Below are 25,258 nucleotides of genomic sequence, written 5' to 3' on the forward strand. Positions count from 1 at the left end.
TATTCCATTCAATAAGTGGTTGGCCCGGGCCTACATTTATATGATTATTACTATATATTTAAATAATAAATGATTTATTGTTCTCTTTTTTACAGTAGGTTTTTACAAGCATGTTGAACTGTACAAGAATAGATAATTCAACCATTGAATGCAATGGAAAGATTTACAGCTCTGAGAATTCTGAGGATATTACTATGATGGAGTTCTATATATACCTGGGTATATATGTTGGCCTTGTGCTTTTTGCTGGTAGGTAAACAAATATTGTTTAAATTTATATATTACACTACTGGTCAACACTTTTTTTATAATTAATAATCTCATTACTATGTAAAGTTTTGATAATAATATTTTTTTATATATATACATATTTTAATTGTTTTAACTCTGAGCAAATTAATTTCTCCTTTGGAGATCAATAAAATTATTCTGATTCTGATGCCCATTGGAAGTAACACATACAAATAATGTCATTTTTTTACACAAGCAACTTACATTAGATGTCTTATTTTTTCAGTAACAAGTTTTTTTGTTTACAATCTATCAACAATTTTTTTACCTCCATACTGTAGTGATAACCTTTAATCTGGCTTACGTTTATTTACTTGTTTATTAATTTTATCATTCGTAACATTATTTTAAAAGGTTAAATCTTTAGCAAATGTATCTTGCATACCATCTTTGACCTATCATTTTTTAAAGCAAAGTCAGGCAACCTTTTACCTGACCTCGATTGGTAAATTAAATGACAAAAGTTCATTACAGGTATTACTATAATAATAATCATTTTAAAAATGTCATTTTACATTAATTTTGTTAAATTACTTGTTTATTTTGTTTTTTAATTCGCCAAATTTTCAAGATATAATTAAAAGTTTTTTACATTTTTGCCATACAGTATATTTAATTAAATAATTTGAGCCTTTGGTCGACTGAGTTGATTCTCTAGGCTTTATTCTTTACCTCATGGGTTTAGGTTTTTCTTTGTTCCATATTCAAATATACTTACATGATCTCAATAAAAGAATGAATAAGTCTTCCTGTTTGATCTGAAGTCAGGTTTTAAAACTGGAAAATTTACTGCAAAACAGAAAAAGTAAATTTTTTTTACTTTATTCAAGGTGGAAAAAATTTGTCAATTAATTAATTTCAGTTGGATATGTGTGCCAAACAAGATTTTTTCGCTAAATTTATTATTCCTTAGTCGCTGTAATTTTTTTTAAATCGTTAAACTACAATACATGGGTTCTCTAGTCTAATACCCTGTTCACATCTGCATAAATTGTTACAAGTTGTTTACAACCAGGTTTGGTCTCACGACTTATTACATGTTTTCACACACGCAAACCTTGTAAAATCTTGGGAGGAAAGAGTAGTTGCACGCTATTAGATTACTATTATTGGTCATTTAATATCAGTGCGCAGTAAGAATTCGGAACATCTCTCGCAACAAAAACACAGGTCTCTTGTTGGCGTGGTTTTCTTCCAGCATTTTACAAGGGACCCCTGTGAAATCTCGGGGAGATTTTCCACAAAATTGTCTTCACACTATGCAAACCTGGTTACAAGTTTTTACATTTTGGAGATATGAAAAAAGTAATAAGACAGTGATGGCATAATTCTTTTTTAGTCATCAAGCTACTTTCCGGTGGTTGGTCACTATCCCCACTCAATTAATAGTATTTCATTTTTACATAATTTGAATAAATAATACTTATTGTATTATTTTAGGTTTGATGTCTGGTCTCACGATGGGGCTTTTATCGTTGGACATCATGAGTTTAAAAGTTCTTGAAATCAGCGGAAAACCTAAAGAGCAACGTTACGCAAAGAGGATCATTCCAATCGTTGAGAAACACCACCTATTACTTGTAACGTTACTTCTAGCAAACGCCGCAGCTGTGGAGAGCATGCCAATTTTTCTCGATAAGATTACCAATCCTATTTTAGCGATTGTTATATCAGTAACAGCCGTCCTTATATTTGGGGAGTAAGTATAATATGTTTATTGCAGTTTTCCAGTCGATGTATCATCAGTATAACTAACTGTCTTTATATTTACCAGTCAATATACTGTACAAGTTCACACCCCTCCCATGCCTTCTTTCCCTTCGAAAAGTTTGAAGCAAAAAATTGTAACATATTTAAATAGACCTAAAAAATAATCATTACATTTTTAAATAAAATAATTTTTAATAGAGCGACAGATACAAAAATATGTTTATAAGCTTTTTTTTTTAAAGAAAAAAGGAAACATGATAGAGACACTACACAAAAGTTCTTGTAAAATGGTTACATTTAATAATATGCATAAATTAATATCAGTATACAAATATTGAATGTTAATGAGTGGAAAGATTGACTGGTATCTGCCTTGTTAATATTGTATAGCAGTTACAAAAAAAAAAAAGTACTATCCCATGATTGTTTAATAGTCTTTTTATTCAAACACCATGTGACCCACAATCATATAATCAAATGAATATATTTAGGTGTGTTATAATACTGTATAGCAATTTCTACCAAAAGGTCACATGATCAAGTCACCATGATGTTTTAAATGGCTCATTTTCTTTTCCGTTCTTCAGAGTGGTTCCTCAAGCAATTTGTACCAGATATGGACTGGCCATAGGTGCCACCTTATCACCTTTGGTCTGGCTATTCATGTTGCTCCTTTTCCCAATATCATTCCCAATTGCCAAGATTCTTGACTGTCTTCTTGGAAAAGAAAACGGAACTTTCTTCAGACGAGCAGGTTTGTATGACATATATTTCTCACAGAGCGCGATGGTGCAATAGTATTGTTATCAGAATTACGCATGAGAAGTAGCTTGAGATCTGTCTTGGTCTTCTTCTGTAAAGATACAGTACAGTACATACAAGATGTTTAGTCTTTGAAAAAGTGGGGGAATAACCTGTGACTCGCAGCCTATTGGCATAAATTGCTTTATCTATGTTCAGTTTAATATCTTTTTTCTATTTTGTATATGTTCATTCATTATTATCTGAATAAATTTTATCTGAATCTGAAAGGTGTGGACGACACATGTCTTCTATCCTAAGGGTCCCTCCTTGCCATACAGTTGCTACCAAACAGTGCTCTTTCTGCTGTTTTGTAAGCCTCCTACTCTTCCAGAAGATTCTTACAAGAAAAATACAAGAAATGCTTCTGCACACAAGCCAGATGTGTACACTGGACCTTTTTAGATTCCTTCCATTGTGCTATCCAACACTCTCGTACCATCTCTCGTATTCCTTCCATTTTGTCATCTGACATTCCTTCCATTTTGCCATCTGACATGTCTGCTCTCAGTTTTAAGTCCTTCTCCAAGAAGACTTGTTCTACCACCAGAACAATGGTCGAGGAGTACCTTGAACCTGTGCCAATTGTATGGCCACACAGCTCAAATTGTTTTAGTCTTACAGTAATTCAAAGGTATAACACAAGGTGGCAGTGTAATACATGCATCATGTGTCATTCCAGGCTGCTCAATAATGTATAATAAAAAAGAATTCATGACGACACTGGTTCGTTTTTAGTTCAGCAGCTTTAAAATGGCCATTTATTACTTTCAATCTTCTGCTTAAAGATGTATTGTCCCCCAAAACATGAAAAATGAAGATAAATTAAGTCAGACTTTCAATAGGTTATTTTGTAGTTTTAATAAAGTTAATCAGTAGAAAAAAAACGGGGAAAAAAAATCACAAAGACAAAATAAATGGTTAAATTCAACCAAAAACCCATTGACTGGGTGGCAGCTAATTTCACTATTTTCCCTTTAAATTACAGTTTTTCAGGTAAATACATTTTTTTTTCAATCCGATTTTTGGTCAACTTGGATAACTATTATGGGACATTAAAATGGCATATTCAACAACAAAAATTATTTTGTCAGGGGACAATACATCATGGGAATTGATAATTAAATTAGAAAGAGGATGAATGTTGAATTGAACCTGCTGACATAATGTCTGTGTTATTTGCATAATCTACATTCAAGGTGTCTTGTTGTAACCCAACATGATGTCGATGTGATTTGAATAATCTACATTCAAGGTGTCTTATTTTATAGAGCTTGGTGCATTGGTGGCTTTACATGGTGAAGATTCTGAAGATAATGAAAATCCATTATCGAAGGACGAAATCCTCATCATAAAGGGTGCCCTCACAATGAGAGACAAGTGCGCTAAAGATGTTTTTACTCCGCTCAAGTTTGTTTACATGTTATCAATCGATGATATTTTAGACCGAACAAAAATAGATGAAGTAAGTATTTTGAGCCAGTCCAAATAAAACAATTGTCAAAAGTAAAAAAGTGATCGGTAAAAATTAAAATATTCTAGAATAAATTTTCAAAAACCATAAACAATTGAAGTTTAACTTTTCCCCAAGGACTTGACATTCCTTCTGAAAAATAAGGCAATAACAAACATAATAGCATAAGCATTCTCAATTCTCAAAAATCTGATTCCTATTTGGCTATCCAACACACTTTCATGCCATCTTTTAGATTCTTAATGTTAATGTATAGCGCACCACAAACAACGTCATCTCAATGGCATGCGCTGTGGACTTTAGATGTTACACTTTTCAACAACATTCATGTCACTGCTGCCAACGCTATTCCTTCTGTCCATGACAGTGGCTGTGTGTACCAGTACACCGGGGTTACCTTTACTCTTCTTGAAAGATGTACTAGGTTCTTTAAAGTGCATTTTATGTACACTAGAGAAGACTTGTTCTACCATCAGAATAATGGAGTGAATGAGCCTTGATGCTTGGCCTTGGCACATTCTTCCATTGTGCAATCCAACATATAAATCAAAAACTAAAATAAACCTGTATAGCATGGTATAAACGTAGATCTTGAGTACACCAGCAGTGAAATCAACTGATACTATGTATACATCAATGACAGCCATATGTCTTCTATTCCAGTCAAACTACTACTACAAAATTAGAACAGAATTAATTTTTGTTGTAGGTACTTCCTAAGACCAATCTGAACAACATATCAAAAATGAAGAAAAAAGGGAGATGAAGAAAAATTGTTAATTTGTATATAATTAAAATGGCCGTTTTCTCTCCATTTTACCCAAATATTAGTATCCGATTTTGTCAAATATTTGTTCAACCACGGTCATTAAAACATATATTTTTCAAGAAACTATCACTGGAGATAAAACAAATAAATTGTTCAACTTTCAAAAAAAAAAATTCAAGATGGTAAATATACAGTACTTCAAAATGGCTGCCATTTTTCTCAAAGGGAAAAGTTTGAGAAAGATGTATAGTTCTTAACACTTTGACTGCCAAACACGGAGATCCTTTGCTCTTGGTGCCATTGTAAATTACATATCAATCAGATCACATACGTAGTTTTCATCAGCTTAAAAATTGGTTATAAAACACTGGCGGTGGCAGTTTCTAACGGGAAAAACCTCTGTGTGAAACCTGATTTAAACCTGAAAATACATTTCAGTGAAACCTTATAATCAGACCAGCTTTATGTATGAACTATTTAGGCATACCAAAGATTATGACCCGACAAAACATCTTAAAGTTCCTTGTATTGCAGTCAGTTTTTCAATTGCATTGAATAACCTAATAAGAGAATCTGGATCTGATGGTAAATCTGCTGGAAGGGGTTCAATATGATTCTTAGCTTGAACATATCCTAATTCTTTTGGATTCAAGTTGACACCTTTGTGTTGACATTGTTGGGAGAATTGATGCTGAAGAATACAGCTACAAGTAACATGTCATCAGATTTTACATTCTGTCATCTGAAAATCTTTTTACATTTCAGATTATTAGAAAAGGTCATTCAAGAATACCAATTTTTGAGGAGACAAATGAAAAGAAAGATATTATTGGAATTCTTCTGACGAAAAGTTTACTCCGCGTTGATTTACAGAAAAATTTAACAATAAAGGAAGTGTTCCTTAAGTTAGGTCGACCAATTGAAACGATACCAGCTAATATGCCGCTGTATGATGTACTGAACGCAATGCAAGATGGCCGAAATCACATGAACTTAGTAACCAATGAAATTTCAGCAACACGTCTGTCAGTTGATGGTCACCAGAATGTGACAAAGAATGATAAAGACCTGGAAGTGGTGAGTTCTATTTTTTTTTTATACTGATAATTTGTTGAATATTAACTCCATATGAGAATGGCAATGAAACTTTCTCTGTAAAATTTATTTTCTTTATGAGATATACGCCCGTATTCTTAAACCGGACTTTATTCGTAGTTCAACCTAAAACTTTAAAAATGACGTCATTTTAATTCATAAACCGAACTTCAACTAAATCGCCGACTAAATCAGGCCAACCTCGACTAAATCGAGACGGATTTTGATCAATTTTTTTAGTCCTGGAGGGGGCAGGCTAAATGGTCGACTAAATGGTTTTTAAACGATGTTTATGAAAAACGTAACAGTCATTGAGTTGTTATATTGGCCAGATATTGAAGAATGAAATATCTATTTTTATATTAGCTTAATTAAATATACATTGGTATAAGTTATAATAATGAAAATCTTCTTTATTTACAACCGTATACAAATTACATTATTTTCTTCGCGCAAGTCCGACTTGAAATACGTCACGCCATCTCCAATGGGAGATGCGGAAATTCACCATGCGATGGAATGTATAGGGGGCCTAGCGTTTTCTTGTCACGCTATGAAGTGCATAGTTCGTCACGATCATACTTTGTTGGAGGCCTAGAAAATATGAAAGTTACCGTACCGCCATGGTTCCTAAATATATTTTGAAGATTTTGTTTGTTGTTAATCAAAAGTACTGCACTGTTAAATTAATGCTGATCTTGTTCTAATAATTAACGATTACAATTATTGTTCATGTATATAGTCCTGATGCGTAAACAGTTTTGGAAGAAAATGGAAAGTGATATCAGTGCGCAAAATTTGCTCCTCAAATACTCTAGCCTTTGTTACCCAGACGTGTGCAACTCGACTAAAAGCTCGACTTCATTAAGTCGAACTGAAAACTTTGACTACTTCGTTTATGAATCGAATTTGAAGTAATAGCTCGAACTACGACTTTTTCAAGTCGAACTTCGAACTACGACTAAAGTCCGGTTTAAGAATACGGGCGATAATCCACTATGTTACACTCGGATTTTCTTGGCATGGAAATAGTAGTGTGTGGCCTTGAATAAGAGATTGGTATTCAAACTGGCATCTGATTGGTCGATTTGTACATTATAACTTTTGAAAGGGAATGCTCCGTGGGTTGATGCGTTTTTGCCTTATATTATGTTCACAATTGGCATTCATAAGCTCTTTTGTAACACAGCTTTACTTCCTGGTGAATCTAGGCTTTATCTAACTACTAGTATAGACCCACAGCATTGTCATTTTTTCACTAATATGCCTTTGGATTTATATATTATATCTGTTTTTTTTTTAATAAAGTAGTGCCTGTCTAGTAGACTAAATACATACATTTTTTTCTGAATAAATACAAATTGAAAAAGAAAATTAAACTCCTATTGACTGTAAAAAGGGTGTATCCTACAATTTGTTGTGGTTTGTTAAAAAATAGAATAAACTAATTATTCTAGTCAGGTAAATTTTAGATTTTCGTGTTTCAGTTCTCAGCCATTATATACAGTTACTTCTGATTATAGATACCTACATTTTACCCAGAAATTAACTTTATTAAACACTTACTTAATTCTGTTTGGTCCACTAAAACAAGTTTAGTCCAATCCAAAAGTATCTGACACTTCCAGTTACTTTTTAGACTAGTGTCGTGACAACAGTTCGTTTCTATTGTCAATTGTATTTATTTAAATAATGCAAGTATGCCCAATAACAGCAATACAAATACAGTACAGTGATAATCAAGTTCAAAGTTCAGAGCTACAGTACAATATTGTTTGGAAGTTCTGTGTATGTAAAAGTAAAGCTCATCGTTATACATGATTGGTTTTTATGAATGTTATTCACAATAGTAAATTTTTAAGTAAAAATTGTTTAGAGATACTGAAAGAGGAATTTGCTTAGTGAAGGATTGCTCTGAAAACAGTACAGTATTCAGAATAACTTGGTCGTGAAAAAAAGACAACATTTCAAAATATGAAATTTTAATGAATGATAATGTTGACTCTTGATTTTCCAAACATATTTAAAGCAATTTGACAATCATTCACTCCTGCAAACATGAATTTAAGCAATTCATTTGTAGATAAAGTTTACCTTTTTATTTATGTATATATTTTGCATCTGTCATGAATGACATCTCTTATATTTAGGATGCCATTGGTATCGTAACGCTTGAAGACATTCTAGAGGAACTACTACAAGAAGAGATTGTGGATGAAACTGATATCTATGTTGACGTTCATAACCGAATCAAAGTAGCCAGGGCTAGGCTGTCTAGGGCTAATTCTGTACAAGTTCCACAGGGTCCTTTGATACAGTCATCAAGACAGGTTGGTTCTAAATTATTGATTACAGATTTCAGAACATTATTTCAGTACATATAGAGTAGTGCCTACTACTCCAAAGAAAAAATCCTCTCCCTGACCTTTGATCCTCAATCCATGACCCCGAAGACACTGTATCACAACAACACATATGCAAAAGGACAAAATTGTACTATGTTATTTGTGGGACAAGTAATCATTTTTTTTAAATTTTCACCCTACTGACCCCTATGTGACCTTTGACCTCGAATTATGAACACCACATAAATGGGAAGTGGTACCAGTCACACTGACCGAGTTTAAACAAAATGATGTACATAAACCACAGTTTAAAGTGGGTTTTTTTTGCAAAACAAATTTGATAAATTTTGATGATTTACATGACATCTTTTACAGTATCCTAGGAGACAGAGGTCAAATTCTTTAGGTCATTCTACAAAATACCATGAAGCTTCATCACCGACGTTGGTGACTAATTTGATACCAAATAAGGTGCAAGTTATTCAGGAAGAAAGTGAAGACGGAGATGATATTTATACTGTAAATGAAGACAACAGAGATACAGCACCATTGATACCATAGAAGGACTGTCACTTAACTTTAACTAAGCTAGGGGTTGGTACAGCACTTCAATACCATAGAAGGACTGTCACTTAACTTTAACTAAGCTAGGGGTTGTTACAGCACTTCAATGCCATAGAAGGACTGTCACTTTACTTTAGCTAAGCTGGGGGTTGTTACAGCACTTCAATGCCATAGAAGGACTGTCACTTTACTTTAGCTAAGCTGGGGGTTGTTACAGCACTTCAATACCATAGAAGGACTGTCACTTTACTTTAGCTAAGCTGGGGGTTGGTACAGCACTTCAATACCATAGAAGGACTGTCACTTTACTTTAGCTAAGCTGGGGGTTGGTACAGCACTTCAATGCCATAGAAGGACTGTCACTTTACTTTAGCTAAGCTGGGGGTTGTTACAGCACTTCAATACCATAGAAGGACTGTCACTTTACTTTAGCTAAGCTGGGGGTTGGTACAGCACTTCAATACCATAGAAGGACTGTCACTTTACTTTAGCTAAGCTGGGGGTTGGTACAGCACTTCAATGCCATAGAAGGACTGTCACTTTACTTTAGCTAAGCTGGGGGTTGGTACAGCACTTCAATACCATAGAAGGACTGTCACTTTACTTTAGCTAAGCTGGGGGTTGTTACAGCACTTCAATGCCATAGAAGGACTGTCACTTTACTTTAGCTAAGCTGGGGGTTGTTACAGCACTTCAATACCATAGAAGGACTGTCACTTTACTTTAGCTAAGCTAGGGGTTGGTACAGCACTTCAATACCATAGAAGGACTGTCACTTTACTTTAGCTAAGCTGGGGGTTGGTACAGCACTTCAATACCATAGAAGGACTGTCACTTTACTTTAACTAAGCTAGGGGTTGGTACAGCACTTCAATACCATAGAAGGACTGTCACTTAACTTTAGCTAAGCTGGGGGTTGGTACAGCACTTCAATACCATAGAAGGACTGTCACTTTACTTTAGCTAAGCTAGGGGTTGGTACAGCACTTCAATACCATAGAAGGACTGTCACTTTACTTTAGCTAAGCTGGGGGTTGGTACAGCACTTCAATACCATAGAAGGACTGTCACTTAACTTTAGCTAAGCTGGGGGTTGGTACAGCACTTCAATACCATAGAAGGACTGTCACTTTACTTTAGCTAAGCTAGGGGTTGGTACAGCACTTCAATACCATAGAAGGACTGTCACTTTACTTTAGCTAAGCTGGGGGTTGGTACAGCACTTCAATGCCATAGAAGGACTGTCACTTTACTTTAGCTAAGCTGGGGGTTGGTACAGCACTTCAATACCATAGAAGGACTGTCACTTTACTTTAACTAAGCTAGGGGTTGGTACAGCACTTCAATACCATAGAAGGACTGTCACTTTACTTTAGCTAAGCTGGGGGTTGGTACAGCACTTCAATACCATAGAAGGACTGTCACTTTACTTTAACTAAGCTAGGGGTTGGTACAGCACTTCAATAACATAGAAGGGCTGTCACTAAACTCATATCAAGCTACGGATTGTACAGCACCATTGATAACATAGAAGGACTGTCTCTAAACTTAAGCTACAGGTTATTACAACACCTCTGGTATCTTATTCTCTATTAGTTAGGCTAAGCATTGCACAGCACCTCAGATACAATGGGTTTTATTGTTTTAATTTTTTTAATTGGGTAGTGGAGGGAGAATTGAATAACATTCTTTAGTGTTTAAGGAGAATAAAAACATTATTTTTATTCAAAATTGTTGTATAAGTTAAATAGGTAGCATATATCACAACTGATGTAATTCCAATGTTTATAAACGTACATATTTTATTGTTTTTAAATAATGCCGCAGAATAACAATTAAATTAAATTGTTAACTATTGATAGAAATACTATGACAAACAAAACAAAAATGCAAGTTCAGTGCAATTTATATGTTTCTTTAGAAAATTCTTTAATCAACTCAAAATGTTTTCTCTATTTTTCTAATTGTTTTTATAATACTGTATAAAGAAGTATATTTATTAGTTTAGATATTTGAATGCTGTCTTTATTAAGTAAACTTTTCCAAAGTACAGAAGATGTAGAAATATGGTGGTGATATGACCAAATATGGTGGTGATATGACCAAATATAGTAGTGATATGACCAAATATGGTAGTGATATGACCAAATATAGTAGTGATATGACCAAATATGGTAATGATATGACCAAATATGGTAGTGATATGACCAAATAATGGTGGTGATATGACCAAATATGGTAGTGATTTGACATCATCATGTTCATATATGGGCACATCACTTTTTTTTTTTTTAATCCTAATACAAAGTCTTCCTTATACTGTATAATACATGTTTGTTTCATGCAAGATTTTCATAGAATATGTATAATTTTATATATTGATTAAACAAAATATTATATAATAAGAATGCCAACTTAAAGGACTGAAATTCTATTCTGAAAAATGTCAAATTAACTTCAATATTTAAAATGGTAGACCAATAATGCGCTCAAAATCTTCTCCGAGGACCATTCTTTTTTTTCTATTAGGTATTTTATCTTTGTCCATAATAAAAAATAATAGTGACCTCTATGATGTCATAATTAATCTCATGAATTATTAATATTTCCGCCTTAGTCTCATAGGAGGAAAAAATGAACTGACTAATTTTTATTGCCAACAAAAAAAACAACATAAACATAACATTGACAAACGTCACACTTTCTTTCATAATCGTCAGTTTATACGCATGTGTAGTAGAGGGGGATTTGGAAGATGGAAATTTGAATACGCATGCGTATAAGCTGACGCTTTCGATGGTTCGCGGGAACAAATCGCCTAGTGGTTTACAGTAGGACTCTCCCTACATGCCCCTTTCCCACATTCACGAATTTGGCTACGAATGAACACACTTAGAAATTTACAACAGTCGTAGTAATTCGTGCTAAAAACTACGTTGTAAATTTCTGTTACGACTCGAAGGGGCGGACGCAGGGGTGTTGCCTTAGTTGCCCGGGCAACACCCTTAATTTCATACTAACTGGTTTTTTTCTGTCACTATATTAACATTTAGATCCCGTTTTATTATATATATTAACCATTAACGTTATAGAAGTCCAGAGTTGGAAGAGTCTATTAAATTGACTGACTGCAGCGTAAAATTAACAGTGCACAATTTAGCGGCGGTCAGCGTATTTTGTTTTTTTAGATATGTTTCTGAACATGCTCAGAATTAGTTTCTGACTGTTTGGATTGCTTGCGTGTGTCATGAGAAGATACAGTACGTGGAAAACCCCCGATCATATGGGTCGTTGATTTGTCCGTAATTATTGCATTTTGCCGGGATTCCCCATCATTTAAGTATTTCCGTATAGTACCCTTTTATCTTCATTTCCCTACGTCTATTGGGCCGAATTTCTGTAGTAATTACGGACGTTTCGAACTTTGAAATAAAGGTGTTTAATTGCTTCTTTCTGCAAATTTTCTTTTCTGGAGTGTGGATTAAGCAACACTGAAAATTAATTTTTGGAAATTGTTGTTTTACTCACTTATTTACCATTTATTTCAAAATAATACAATTCAACGTTTTGCTGCTCAATATATTGATAATTGATAATAGGCCTAGTAATTAATTTGTATTAATTGTATTAAATTTGCTTCGCCACAGCCCCCACCATGGTGGGGGGGGGGGGGGGAGGTTGCTATGGCGCAAATACTTGGTGTCTATTATGGCCCTGGACTCTTGGGCAACCCTCCTTAAAATAGTACTGCGACCGCCCCCCTGCTCGTCGCACGATGGAGGTACGATAACTTTACCACAGTATACGAATTATGGTGACAGTGCTACATCCGGTGCCGTCAGGATTTGCTACGAGGACATACTGCGAAATTACGTCTTCAGTATGGTTTTGTCAAGATTTTATTTTTTGGACAGAATTAATATTAAACAGAATTAATTATATACCTAGATGACATGATTATGTGCGTAACTGAAAATTATGTCTGCACAGAATTATTGTTTTTGTCCGAATAGAATCAATTATATTGCATTATGTCGGCAAAATTAACAATGTCCCGAAACGGCGCCCCGTACAAAAGCAGGGCTCGATTTAGTGCTAGCCCGGCGTACAATGGCTAGTAAAAACAGCTCCGGGCTACCTAAAGTATCTTCCTTTAAGCCCGGATGGCTAGTAGGTTGTGGGAACTCGAAATTGGGACGAAATGACCTCATAAAAATAACTCCAGCATAAAAGACATGTCTTGGCAACATCAGCAAAAAAAAATCACTCGCGCGCTACTGCTGTGGCCATAACAAGTGATGATGTAGGCGGAGCCTCTCATAATCAAATAAATTTCCCGAATTATGATTGGCCATTTATGTTTTTGTCACCCAGGTTATTGTGAAGTAGGCGGAGCTTCATTATCAGGTCAAACATGTCACAAAAATATGACCATAAATAACGAACTGTGATTGGCCAAATGTAGTAGAATTTTGCCAATGTTAAAAATAACTTGTCCAGTCTTGTCAGGCCAGGCCTGGTTGTCACAGACCAAAGCTAGTAGGGATATTTTGTAGGGCCGGGTGGCTGGCTCTATCCCTGTAGGTAGGCCATGGAGGCCATATTTTATAATATGCGTAGGAGGCCTAGATAGAACCAAAAGCCATCGTTTGGCATCGTGATGGCTGCTCAGCAGCTAGCTAGGCCTAGCGAGTAAAGCGCAGGATTGGTCATTTTGGAGTTTTCAGAGCTTATACTTGTGTTGTAGCATACAGGTTTTTTTTGCTGTTTGTTGCTTTAACCATGCTATTTATGCTAATATTGCTATTTCTGCTTATAGCTGGAAAAGCAGTTGTGGTTGCTAGTGATATGTTATTGTGCTATTGAAGTCTTAGGGATAAGTCTTACTGCTATAGCAGCTATTTTTGCTATAGCTCGAAAAGCAGTTGTGGTTGCTACTGATATGCTATTATGCTATTGAAGTCTAAGGGCTAAGTGTTTCACTGCTATAGCAGCTATTTTTGCTGTAGCTGGAAAAGCAGTTATGGTTGCTATTGATTTGCTATTATGCTATTGAAGTCCAAGGGTTAAGTGTTACTGCTATAGCAGCTGTTTTTGCTATAGCTGGAAAAGTAGTTAGGGTTGCTATTGATTTGCTATTATGCTATTGAAGTCTGAGGGTTAAGTGTTACTGCTATAGCAGCTATTTTTGCTATAGCTGGAAAAGCAGTTATGGTTGCTATTGATTTGCTATTATGCTATTGAATTTGAAGGGTTAAGTGTTTCACTGCTATAGCAGCTATTTCTGCTATAGCTCGAAAAGCAGATGTGATTGCTATTGATATGCTATTGTGCTATTGAAGTCTAAGGGTTAAGTCTGACTGCTATAGCAGCTATTTTTGCTATAGCTGGAAAAGCAGTTATGGTTGCTATTGATTTGCTGTTATGCTATTGAAGTCCGAGGGTTAAGTGTTACTGCTATAGCAGCTATTTTTGCTATAGCTGGAAAAGCAGTTATGGTTGCTATTGATTTGCTATTATGCTATTGAAGTCCGAGGGTTAAGTGTTACTGCTATAGCAGCTATTTTTGCTATAGCTGGAAAAGCAGTTTTGGTTGCTACTGATAAGCTAGTTTGCTATTGAATTTGAAGGGTTAAGTGTTTCACCGCTGTAGCAGCTATTTCTGCTATAGCTCGAAAAGCAGATGTGATTGCTAATGATATGCTATTGTGCTATTGAAGTCTAAGGGTTAAGTCTGACTGCTATAGCAGCTATTTTTGCTATAGCTGGAAAGGCAGTTATGGTTGCTATTGATTTGCTTTTATGCTATTGAAGTCCGAGGGTTAAGTGTTACTGCTATAGCAGCTATTTTTGCTATAGCTGGAAAAGCAGTTATGGTTGCTATTGATTTGCTATTTTGCTATTGAAGTACGAGGGTTAAGTGTTACTGCTATAGCAGCTATTTTTGCTATAGCTGGAAAAGCAGTTTTGGTTGCTACTGATAAGCTAGTTTGCTATTGAATTTGAAGGGTTAAGTGTTTCACTGCTATAGCAGCTGTTTCTGCTATAGCTCGAAAAGCAGATGTGATTGCTAATGATATGCTATTGTGCTATTGAAGTGTAAGGGTTAAGTCTGACTGCTATAGCAGCTATTTTTGCTATAGCTGGAAAAGCAGTTATGATTGCTATTGATTTGCTATTATGCTATTGAATATGAAGGGTTAGGCCTAAGTGTTTCACTGCTATAGCAGCTGTTTCTGCTATAGCTCGAAAAGCAGATGTGATTGCTAATGATAATATGCTATTGTGCTATTGAAGTCTAAGGGTTAAGTCTGACTGCTATAGCAGCTATTTTTGCTATAGCTGGAAAAGCAGTTATGGTTGCTATTGATTTGCTATTATGCTATTGAAGTCCGAGGGTTAAGTGTTACTGCTATAGCAGCTGTTTTTGCTATAGCTGGAAAAGCAGTTATGGTTGCTATTGATTTGCTATTGTGCTATTGAAGTACGAGGGCTAAGTGTTACTGCTATAGCAGCTATTTTTGCTATAGCTGGAAAAGCAGTTTTGGTTGCTACTGATAAGCTAGTTTGCTATTGAATTTCAAGGGTTAAGTGTTTCACTGCTATAGCAGCTATTTCTGCTATAGCTCGAAAAGCAGATGTGATTGCTAATGATATGCTATTGTGCTATTGAAGTCTAAGGGTTAAGTCTGACTGCTATAGCAGCTATTTTTGCTATAGCTGGAAAAGCAGTTCGGGTTGCTATTGATTTGCTATTATGCTATTGAAGTCTGAGGGTTAAGTGTTACTGCTATAGCAGCTATTTTTGCTATAGCTGGAAAAACAGTTGTGGTTGCTATTGATGTGCTATTATGCTATTGAATTGGAAGGGTTAAGTGTTTCACTGCTATAGCAGCTATTTCTGCTATAGCTCGAAAAGCAGATGTGATTGCTAATGATATGCTATTATGCTATTGAAGTCCAAGGGTTAAGTGTTACTGCTATAGCAGCTATTTTTGCTATAGCTGGAAAAGCAGTTATGGTTGCTATTGATTTGCTATTATGCTATTGAAGTCCAAGGGTTAAGTGATACTCTTATAGCAGCTATTTTTGCTATAGCTGGAAAAGCAGTTGTGGTTGCTGTTGATTTGCTATTATGCTATTGAAGTCTGAGGGTTAAGTGTTACTGCTATAGCAGCTATTTTTGCTATAGCTGGAAAAGCAGATGTGATTGCTATTATGATATGCTATTGTGCTGTTGAAGTCTAAGGGTTAAGTCTGACTGCTATAGCAGCTATTTTTGCTATAGCTGGAAAAGGAGTTATGGTTGCTATTGATTTGCTATTGAGCTATTGAAGTCCAAGGGTTAAGTGTTACTGCTATGAAGTCTAAAGGTTAAGTGTTACTGCTATAGCTGGAAAAGCAGTTGTGATTGCTACTGATAAGCTAGTTTGCTATTGAATTTGAAGGGTTAAGTGTGTCACTGCTATAGCAGCTATTTCTGCTATAGCTCGAAAAGCAGATGTGATTGCTAATGATATGCTATTGTGCTATTGAAGTCTAAGGGTTAAGTCTGACTGCTATAGCAGCTATTTTTGCTATAGCTGGAAAAGCAGTTATGATTGCTATTGATTTGCTATTGTGCTATTGAAGTCCAAGGGTTAAGTGTTACTGCTATAGCAGCTATTTTTGCTATAGCTGAAAAAACAGTTATGGTTGCTATTGATTTGCTATTATGCTATTGAAGTCTAAGGGTTAAGTGTTTGACCGCTATAGCAGCTATTTCTGCTATAGCTGGAAAAGCAGTTGTGGTTACTGATATGCTATTATGCTATTGAAATATAAGGGTTAAGTGTTACTGCTATAGCAGCTATTTCTGCTATAGCTGGAAAAGCAGTTCTGGTTGCTACTGATATGCTATTATGCTATTGAAATCTAAGGGTTAAGTGTTACTGCTACAGCTGCTATTTCTGCTATAGCTTAGAAAGCAGTTGTGGTTGCTACTGATATGCTATTGTGCTATTGAAGTCTAAGGGTTAAGTCTGACTGCTATAGCAGCTATTTCTATGGTTAGACCTTGTGGTATTATTGTGGATTTCGCTGAGTTATACACTTGTGAATCACCTTCCCAAGCTTGTGTATTTTTTTTACGATTTTACGATGTTCAAGGCAATGGGACAGATTCAGCTATATCGGATATGACAGGGCCTGTGAGCTTCATCCATTCTTAAAAAACTTAGCAAAAAAGGGAAATGAAGGAGCACAACTGACTTATTGAACAATCTGAAATTCGTGGTAGACCTATTTCACATTAGGACTCACAAACGAAAAGAATGTATGCCATTGAGTAACCCAGAGTGTATATACCATCCACAACTGCCACAACACGCAGTTATAGCTGGAGTTAACACTCAATGTGCTGAACAGACATTCAAATCACTTAACAAGTATAAGTACATCACGAAACGAATGTCAAATTTTTTTTGTATACTGTTATCCAAAGACACAATGAAATGATACACAAGAAACTGCAGCATGAGGGTAAACTTTTGGACACGCAATAAGTTACTGAATGACATTGTTCAATCGTATGTTATAAATCAGGCTATTCTACTTACTCAGATCACTCATTGTCCTAATTGCTGTACATTTTAATCAAATTTCTACGTGTTTTGCATAATATTGTACTTCAAGAGCCAAAGAATTAAGTTTGCGACCTGTATATAATATTATTGTTAATCATTAATAGTTGCAGCTTCAGTTTATAAGGAAATGTACAATTAAATCTAGGCATACATTTAGTTATGACATTTATAAAAAAGGGCAAAGTAACATAAAATTAATTTTATCTTTGATAAAACTGAGATTATAATCTTTCATTTAAATAAATTAAAATACTCTCATTTAGAATGGATTGTAAACTGCTTAACATATTTTCATTTTTCTAAATCACAAACTTGTATTAATTTTCAACTTTCTGATTGTACCAGATGTATCCATACTCGAACGTATGTATACGATTAAACAACTTACATGTAAAGGTTGTTATATTACAGTACGACTTTTCAAATGTCCTAATAATTTCCCACCTTTTTGAAATACAATTATTTTGGATAGGATTACATTTACACTAACATTGCATGTGTCGCAAAATGTTTCCAATACATTCATTGAATTTGGTAGACCAGATCAGCATAATATAATAGATGGTTTATAAAGCAGTCTCCGAATTGTATTTCTTTGGTATTTGTATTAATAATAGATCGTTTATAAATATATCTTAAACAGAATACAGAGGTGAACCTTCTTGCTGTATCCCATTCAAACGTTGAAATGGGAGCATTAACTAGTGGCATATTTTTACGTGTGCTGATATTTTACTGTACATGGAATATTTGACGTGAAATGTATTATTGATTACACCTATTTCTCTTAATTTTATTAATACACATTATTATTTATGTAGTGAAAAGCAAGTTTGAGATCAACGAAGCAACAAAATAATTGATCCCTTCTCTTACTTAAATATTTTTGGATTGTGCTGTTTAGCATGAAAGTATATGTAGTGTTCTGAATCCCTTGTGACAGCCTGATTGTTGTTGGTAAATAATGTTGTTGTTATCAGTAATGGCTTATTGTTGTAGTATTAAAGATGTTTAAAAATGTTTGGAAAGTCAAATGTCAGAAATGTCTCTATAGTTTTCGGGTTTGTTGCTATCACCCTTTAATTGGAATTTGGAAGGCATGTTTTATTTGGAATAGGTTAATTTTGTCATCATACACGATGTTATGCTCATTTTTCTTGCTGTACATTTTATTCAAATTTCTATGTGTGTTGCATAATATTGTACTTCAAGAGCCAAAGAATTAAGTTTGCGACCTTTATATAATATTATTCTGAATCATTAATAGTTGCAACTTAAGTTTATAAGGAAATGTACAATTAAATTGAGGCATTATATTTAGTTATGACACTTTAAATATTTTAGGATTGTGCTGTTTAGGATGAAAGTATTTGTAGTGTTTGGAATCCCTTGTAAAAGCCTGATTGTTGTTGGTAAATAATAGTTGTCAGTGTTGTCAATATAGATTATTCTTGTAGTATTAAAGATGTTTAAAAATATTTGGGAACTGGAATGTCAAAATTGGCTCAACTATGAACTGAACGTACCCTTTAAATAATCTCAGCTATAAAGTGAACCTAACCGTCTTAATGATCTAAACTATGAACTGAACCCTCTATATAATCTCAACTATCAACTGAACTTAACACTGTAATAGTTTTTTGGTTTGTTCCTTAATAATCTCAACTATGAACTGAACGTACCGTTTAAATAATCTCAGCTATGAAGTGAACCTAACCGTCTTAATGATCTAAACTATGAACTGAACCCTCTATATAATCTCAACTATCAACTGAACCTAACACTGTAAATAATAGCAACTATGAACTGAACCTCACCCTCTAAATAATCTGAAACATCAACTGAACCTCACCCTCCAAATAATCTAAACTATGAACTGAACCTAACCCTTTAAATAATCTCCACTATGAACTGAACCTTACCATTTAGAAAACCTCCACTGTGTCAACTAAACCTTCTTTAAGTATCCTAACCTTCTAAATAATCTGAACTTAGAACTTACCCTTTAAATAATCATGTAAAACGCCTGACGTGTATACCCTTTAAAAAAAACATTAATCCTGACATAAACCGCCAAGATCTAACCACCCTCATGTGAACCGCCTGACATGTATACCCATAAAAAAAACATCACTCCAGATGTAAACCGCCAAGATGTGACCACCTCATGTAAAATGCCTGACGTGTATAACCTAAAACAAAACATCACTCCAGATGTTAACCGCCAAGATCTAACCACCATAATGTAAAACGCCTGACGTGTATAACCTAAAAAAAAAAACACTTCAGATGCAAACCACCAAGATCTGACCACCCTAACTGATCATGTAAAAAACGCCTGACGTGTATAACCTAAAAAAAAAAAAAAACATCACTCCAGATGTAAACCGCCAAGATGTAAAACGCCTGATGTGTAGAACCTTAAAAAAAACCATCACTCCAGATGTAAACCGCCAAGATCTAACCACCGTCATGTGAAACGCCTGACGTGTATACCCATAAAAAAAAACATCACTCCAGATGTAAACTTCCAAGGTCTGACCACCCTCATCTAAAACCCCTGACATGTATACCCTAAAAAACATCACTCCAGATGTAAACCGCCAAGATCTGACCACCCACATGTGAAACGCCTAATGTGTATAACCTAAAAAAAAAAACAATCCAGATGTAAACCGCCAAGAACACCCTCAGGTAAAACGCCTGACGTGTATAACCTAAAAAAAAAGTCACTCCAGTGTAAACCGCCAAGATGTAAAACGCTCCTGACATAAACCGCCAAGATCTAACCACCCTCATTTGAAATGCCTGATGTGTATACCTTTAAAAAAAAACATCACTCCATATGTAAATATTTAGTTATGCCATTTAAATATTTTAGGATTGTGCTGTTTAAGATGAAAGTATTTGTAGTGTTCGGAATCCATTGTAAAAGCCTGATTGTTGTTGGTAAATAATAGTTGTTGTTGTCAATATGGATTATATTGTAGTATTAAAGATGTTTAAAAATATTTGGGAACTGGAATGTCAAAAATGGCTATATAGTTTTCTGGTTTGTTCCTTAATAATCTCAACTATGATGTTGTAAACCGCCAAGATCTGAACAGCCTCATGTAAAACGCCTGACGTGTATAACCTATAAAAAAAAAATCACTCCAGTGTAAACCGCCAAGATGTAAAACGCTCCTGACATAAACCGCTAAGATCTAACCACCCTCATGTGAAATGCCTGACGTGTATACCCATAAAAAAAAAACATCACTTCAGATGTAAACCGCCAAGATCTAACCACACTCGTATAAAATGCCTGACATGTATACCTTTAAAAAAAAACATCACTCCTGATGTAAACTGCCGAAATGGATCCACCCTCATGTAAAACGCCTCACGTGCATACCCTTAAAAAAAACATTACTGCTGATCTAAACCGGCAAGATCTAACCACCCTCATGTGAAACGCCTGACGTGTATAACCTAAAAAAAAACATCACTCCAGATGTAAACCGCCAAGATCTAACCACCCTCATGTGAAACGCCTGAGGTGTATAACCTAAAAAAAAACATCACTCCAGATGTAAACCGCCAAGATTTAACCACCCTCATGTAAAACGCCTGACGTGTATACCTTTAAAAAAAAACATTAATCCTGACATAAACCGCCAAGATCTAACCACCCTCATGTGAAACGCCTGACGTGTATACCCATAAAAAAAACATCACTCCTGATGTAAACCGCCAAGATCTGAACACCCTCATGTAAATCGCTTGACGTGTATAACCTAAAAAAAACATCACTCCAGATGTAAACCGCCAAGATCTAACGACCCTCATGTAAAACGACTGACGTGTATAACCTAAAAAAAAACATCACTCCAGATGTAAACCGCCAAGATCTAACCACCCTCATGTAAAACGCCTGACGTGTATAACCTAAAAAAAAACATCACTCCAGATGTAAACTGCCAAGATCTAACCACCCTCATGTAAAACGCCTGACGTGTATAACCTAAAAAAAACATCACTCCAGATGTAAACCGCCAAGATCTGACCACCCTCATGTAAAACGCCTGACGTGTATAGGCCTACCCTTAAAAAAAACATTAAAGCTGACATAAACCGCCAAGATCTAACCACCTTCATGTGAAACGCCTGACCTGTATACCCATAAAAAAAACATCACTCCAGATGTAAACCGCTAAGATCTGACCACCCTCATGTGAAACGCCTGACGTGTATAGGCCTACCCTTAAAAAAACATTAATCCTGACATAAACCGCCAAGATCTAACCACCTTCATGTGAAACGCCTGACCTGTATACCCATAAAAAAAACATCACTCCAGATGTAAACCGCCAAGATCTGACCACTCTCATGTAAAACGCCTGATGCGTATAACCTTAAAAAAAACATCACTCCATATTGAAACCGCCAAGATCTGACCACGCACTTTCATGTAAAACGCCTGACGTGTATAACCTAAAAAAAAACATCACTCCAGATGTAAACCGCCAAGATTTAACCACCCTCATGTAAAACGCCTGACGTGTATACCTTTAAAAAAAAACATTAATCCTGACATAAACCGTCAAGATCTAACCACCCTCATGTGAAACGCCTGACGTGTATACCCATAAAAAAAACATCACTCCTGATGTAAACCGCTAAGATCTGAACACCCTCATGTAAATCGCCTGACGTGTATAACCTAAAAAAAAACATCACTCCAGATGTAAACCGCCAAGATCTAACCACCCTCATGTAAAACGCCTGACGTGTATAACCTAAAAAAAAAACATCACTCCAGATGTAAACTGCCAAGATCTAACCACCCTCATGTAAAACGCCTGACGTGTATAACCTAAAAAAAACATCACTCCAGATGTAAACCGCCAAGATCTGACCACCCTCATGTAAAACGCCTGACGTGTATAGGCCTACCCTTAAAAAAAACATTAATCCTGACATAAACCGCCAAGATCTAACCACCTTCATGTGAAACGCCTGACCTGTATACCCATAAAAAAAACATCACTCCAGATGTAAACCGCTAAGATCTGACCACCCTCATGTGAAACGCCTGACGTGTATAACCTAACAAAAAAAAACATCACTCCAGATGAAAACCGCAAAGATGTAAAACGCCTGACGTGTATAACCTTAAAAAAAACATCACTCCAGATGTAAACCGCCAAGATCTAACCACCATCATGTGAAACGCCTGACGTGTATACCCATAAAAAAAACATCACTCCAGATGTAAACTGCCAAGATCTGACCACTCTCATGTAAAACGCCTGACGTGTATACCCATAAAAAAAACATCACTCCAGATTTAAACCGCTAAGATCTGACCACCCTCATGTGAAACGCCTGACGTGTATAGGCCTACCCTTAAAAAAACATTAATCCTGACATAAACCGCCAAGATCTAACCACCTTCATGTGAAACGCCTGACCTGTATACCCATAAAAAAAACATCACTCCAGATGTAAACCGCCAAGATCTGACCACTCTCATGTAAAACGCCTGATGCGTATAACCTTAAAAAAAACATCACTCCAGATGTAAACCGCCAAGATTTAACCACCCTCATGTAAAACGCCTGACGTGTATACCTTTAAAAAAAACCATTAATCCTGACATAAACCGCCAAGATCTAACCACCCTCATGTGAAACGCCTGACGTGTATACCCATAAAAAAAACATCACTCCTGATGTAAACCGCTAAGATCTGAACACCCTCATGTAAATCGCCTGACGTGTATAACCTAAAAAAAAACATCACTCCAGATGTAAACCGCCAAGATCTAACCACCCTCATGTAAAACGCCTGACGTGTATAACCTAAAAAAAAAACATCACTCCAGATGTAAACTGCCAAGATCTAACCACCCTCATGTAAAACGCCTGACGTGTATAACCTAAAAAAAACATCACTCCAGATGTAAACCGCCAAGATCTGACCACCCTCATGTAAAACGCCTGACGTGTATAGGCCTACCCTTAAAAAAAAACATTAATCCTGACATAAACCGCCAAGATCTAACCACCTTCATGTGAAACGCCTGACCTGTATACCCATAAAAAAAACATCACTCCAGATGTAAACCGCTAAGATCTGACCACCCTCATGTGAAACGCCTGACGTGTATAACCTAACAAAAAAAAACATCACTCCAGATGAAAACCGCAAAGATGTAAAACGCCTGACGTGTATAACCTTAAAAAAAACATCACTCCAGATGTAAACCGCCAAGATCTAACCACCATCATGTGAAACGCCTGACGTGTATACCCATAAAAAAAACATCACTCCAGATGTAAACTGCCAAGATCTGACCACTCTCATGTAAAACGCCTGACGTGTATAACCAAAAAAAAAACATCACTCCAGATGTAAACCGCCAAGATTTAACCACCCTCATGTAAAACGCCTGACGTGTATACCTTTAAAAAAACCCATTAATCCTGACATAAACCGCCAAGATCTAACCACCCTCATGTGAAACGCCTGACGTGTATACCCATAAAAAAAACATCACTCCTGATGTAAACCGCCAAGATCTAACGACCCTCATGTAAAACGCCTGACGTGTATAACCTAAAAAAAAACATCACTCCAGATGTAAACCGCCAAGATCTAACCACCCTCATGTAAAACGCCTGACGTGTATAACCTAAAAAAAAACATCACTCCAGATGTAAACTGCCAAGATCTAACCACCCTCATGTAAAACGCCTGACGTGTATAACCTAAAAAAAAAATCACTCCAGATGTAAACCGCCAAGATCTGACCACCCTCATGTAAAACGCCTGACCTGTATACCCATAAAAAAAACATCACTCCAGATGTAAACAGCTAAGATCGACCCCCCTCATGTGAAATGCCTGACGTGAATAACCTAAAAAAAAAAACATCACTCCAGATGTAATTCGCCAAGATGTAAAACGCCTGACGTGTATACCCTAAAAAAAATATCACTCCAGATGTAAACCGCCAAGATCTGACCACCCTCATGTAAAACGCCTGACGTGTATACCCTTAAAAAAAACATCAATCCAGATGTAAACCGGCAAGATCTGAACACCCTCATGTAAAACGCCTAACGTGAATAACCTAAAAAAAACCATCACTCCAGATGTAATTCGCCAAGATGTAAAACGGCTGACGTGTATACCCTAAAAAAAACATCACTCCAGATGTAAACCGCCAAGATCTGACCACCCTCATGTGAAACGCATGACGTGTATAACCTAAAAAAAAAAACATCACTCCATGTGTAAACCGCCAAGATCTAACCACCCTCATGTAAAACGCCTGACGTGTATAACCTAAAAAAAACATCACTCCAGATGTAAACCGCCAAGATGTAAAATGCCTGACGTGTATAACCTTAAAAAAAAATCACTCCAGATGTAAACCGCCAAGATCTAACCACCATCATGTGAAACGCCTGACGTGTATACCCATAAAAAAAACATCACTCCAGATGTAAACCGCCAAGATCTGACCACCCTCATGTAAAACGCCTGACGTGTATACCCTAAAAAAAACATCACTAAAATGCCTCTTTATTAAAAA

At 35.8% G+C, this 25,258-nt stretch overlaps 2 protein-coding genes across 3 annotated transcripts in view; one reads left to right on the forward strand and one right to left on the reverse strand.

The window, feature by feature from the left end:
* Positions 1–7,788, reverse strand: part of LOC140055018 (baculoviral IAP repeat-containing protein 7-like) — a 26,853-nt gene extending 19,065 nt beyond the window's left edge. Inside the window, exons 1-2 of the mRNA XM_072100163.1 lie at positions 7,707–7,788; positions 1,010–1,080 (exon numbers count right to left, since the gene is read on the reverse strand). The gene's annotated coding sequence lies outside the window, so the exon portion shown is untranslated. The remainder of the gene's footprint in view (positions 1–1,009; positions 1,081–7,706) is intronic.
* Positions 1–11,595, forward strand: part of LOC140055020 (uncharacterized) — a 12,836-nt gene extending 1,241 nt beyond the window's left edge. Inside the window, exons 2-8 of one of the 2 annotated variants that reach the window (XM_072100167.1) lie at positions 96–249; positions 1,732–1,990; positions 2,589–2,755; positions 4,074–4,267; positions 5,811–6,122; positions 8,291–8,470; positions 8,861–11,595. In XM_072100167.1, coding sequence (XP_071956268.1) covers positions 111–249; positions 1,732–1,990; positions 2,589–2,755; positions 4,074–4,267; positions 5,811–6,122; positions 8,291–8,470; positions 8,861–9,046 — 1,437 coding nt within the window. In that variant the 5' untranslated portion in view covers positions 96–110 and the 3' untranslated portion in view covers positions 9,047–11,595. The remainder of the gene's footprint in view (positions 1–95; positions 250–1,731; positions 1,991–2,588; positions 2,756–4,073; positions 4,268–5,810; positions 6,123–8,290; positions 8,471–8,860) is intronic. The other variant, XM_072100166.1, reaches the window with a different exon arrangement.
* Positions 11,596–25,258: the final 13,663 nt, after the last annotated feature.

Source organism: Antedon mediterranea, chromosome 7 (assembly GCF_964355755.1).
Source record: "Antedon mediterranea chromosome 7, ecAntMedi1.1, whole genome shotgun sequence".
NCBI classification, from domain to species: domain Eukaryota; kingdom Metazoa; phylum Echinodermata; class Crinoidea; order Comatulida; family Antedonidae; genus Antedon; species Antedon mediterranea.